This window comes from Pteropus vampyrus, unplaced genomic scaffold (assembly GCF_000151845.1).
Source record: "Pteropus vampyrus isolate Shadow unplaced genomic scaffold, Pvam_2.0 Scaffold346, whole genome shotgun sequence".
Taxonomy (NCBI): Eukaryota; Metazoa; Chordata; class Mammalia; order Chiroptera; family Pteropodidae; genus Pteropus; species Pteropus vampyrus.
Genome location: NW_011889127.1, coordinates 541102 through 541946, shown reverse-complemented (window position 1 = coordinate 541946; position 845 = coordinate 541102). Strand labels below are relative to the sequence as shown.

The following is an 845-nucleotide window of genomic DNA, read 5'->3' as shown; positions in this document are numbered from 1 at the left end:
ACGATGTCTTGAGTGTTGTGCCGACCCAAGGATAAAGAAGTCCCTAACAGGGACTCAGGGCACACGCACAGACAACCGCACAAAGCAAGAGGGGCTGCGTGTACAACTAAGTGCACCAGACACGGTGACAGAAGCCGCGGGCATGTGTGAGGCTTGTCTGGCCTTCACCATCACTGTTCTGCTGGCAAACCCACCCCTCCCTCAGCTCCTACTGCTCCGCCGGGTTTGGGGACCTGCCTGTGCCACCACCTCCGACGCAGGTAAGGCGCTGGGGCTCGCCCGGAGTCTGCACTCCGCGAACACCCACGGAAGGATTCCTAGAGGTGAGGGGGACGCCTCTGCCGCCGGAGAGCTACGGTCCAAACCCCCGCTCCGCTACTTCCTGGCTGTGTGACCTTGGGCATGTTGCTTAACCTCTCTGCGCTCCGGTTTCCCCGTGCGGGCTGCGTCCGCCTCACCGGCCCTCCGTAGTGTGCGCTGGGAGCAGGTGCGCATAGTGCCCGTACCGGAGAAGGGACGGAGCCCCAGGCGCCCCCCGCCTGGGTCCGCGCAGGGCCGGCCGCTCACCCAGTTTCCGAAGCCGAACTGCTCGATGGCGTCCAGCAGCAGCTGCTCCTCGCGGCTGGTCCAGCCGCCCTCGGCCTCGGGCCCCCACAGCGTGAAGCGCCCGCCGTCCACCAGCTGGTAGCCGTGGTAGCGGCGGTGGTGGCCGATCTCGGCGCCGGCCGAAAAGCACTCGGGGCACAGCTCGATGTCCTGGCACTCGGTGCAGCGGAAGCGCAGCGGGCTCACCTCGGCCAGGCAGTACACGCAGTACTTCTTACCGAGCTCCGCCATCTTCCCCC

General features: G+C 66.4%; 1 protein-coding gene across 1 annotated transcript in view; it reads right to left on the bottom strand.

Annotated features, from left to right (window-relative positions):
• Positions 1-837, bottom strand: part of TADA2B (transcriptional adaptor 2B) — a 17498-nt gene extending 16661 nt beyond the window's left edge. The window contains exon 1 of the mRNA XM_011378564.2: positions 568-837. Within this exon, the coding sequence (XP_011376866.1) occupies positions 568-837 (270 nt within the window). The remainder of the gene's footprint in view (positions 1-567) is intronic.
• Between the last annotated feature and the right edge of the window lie 8 nt (positions 838-845).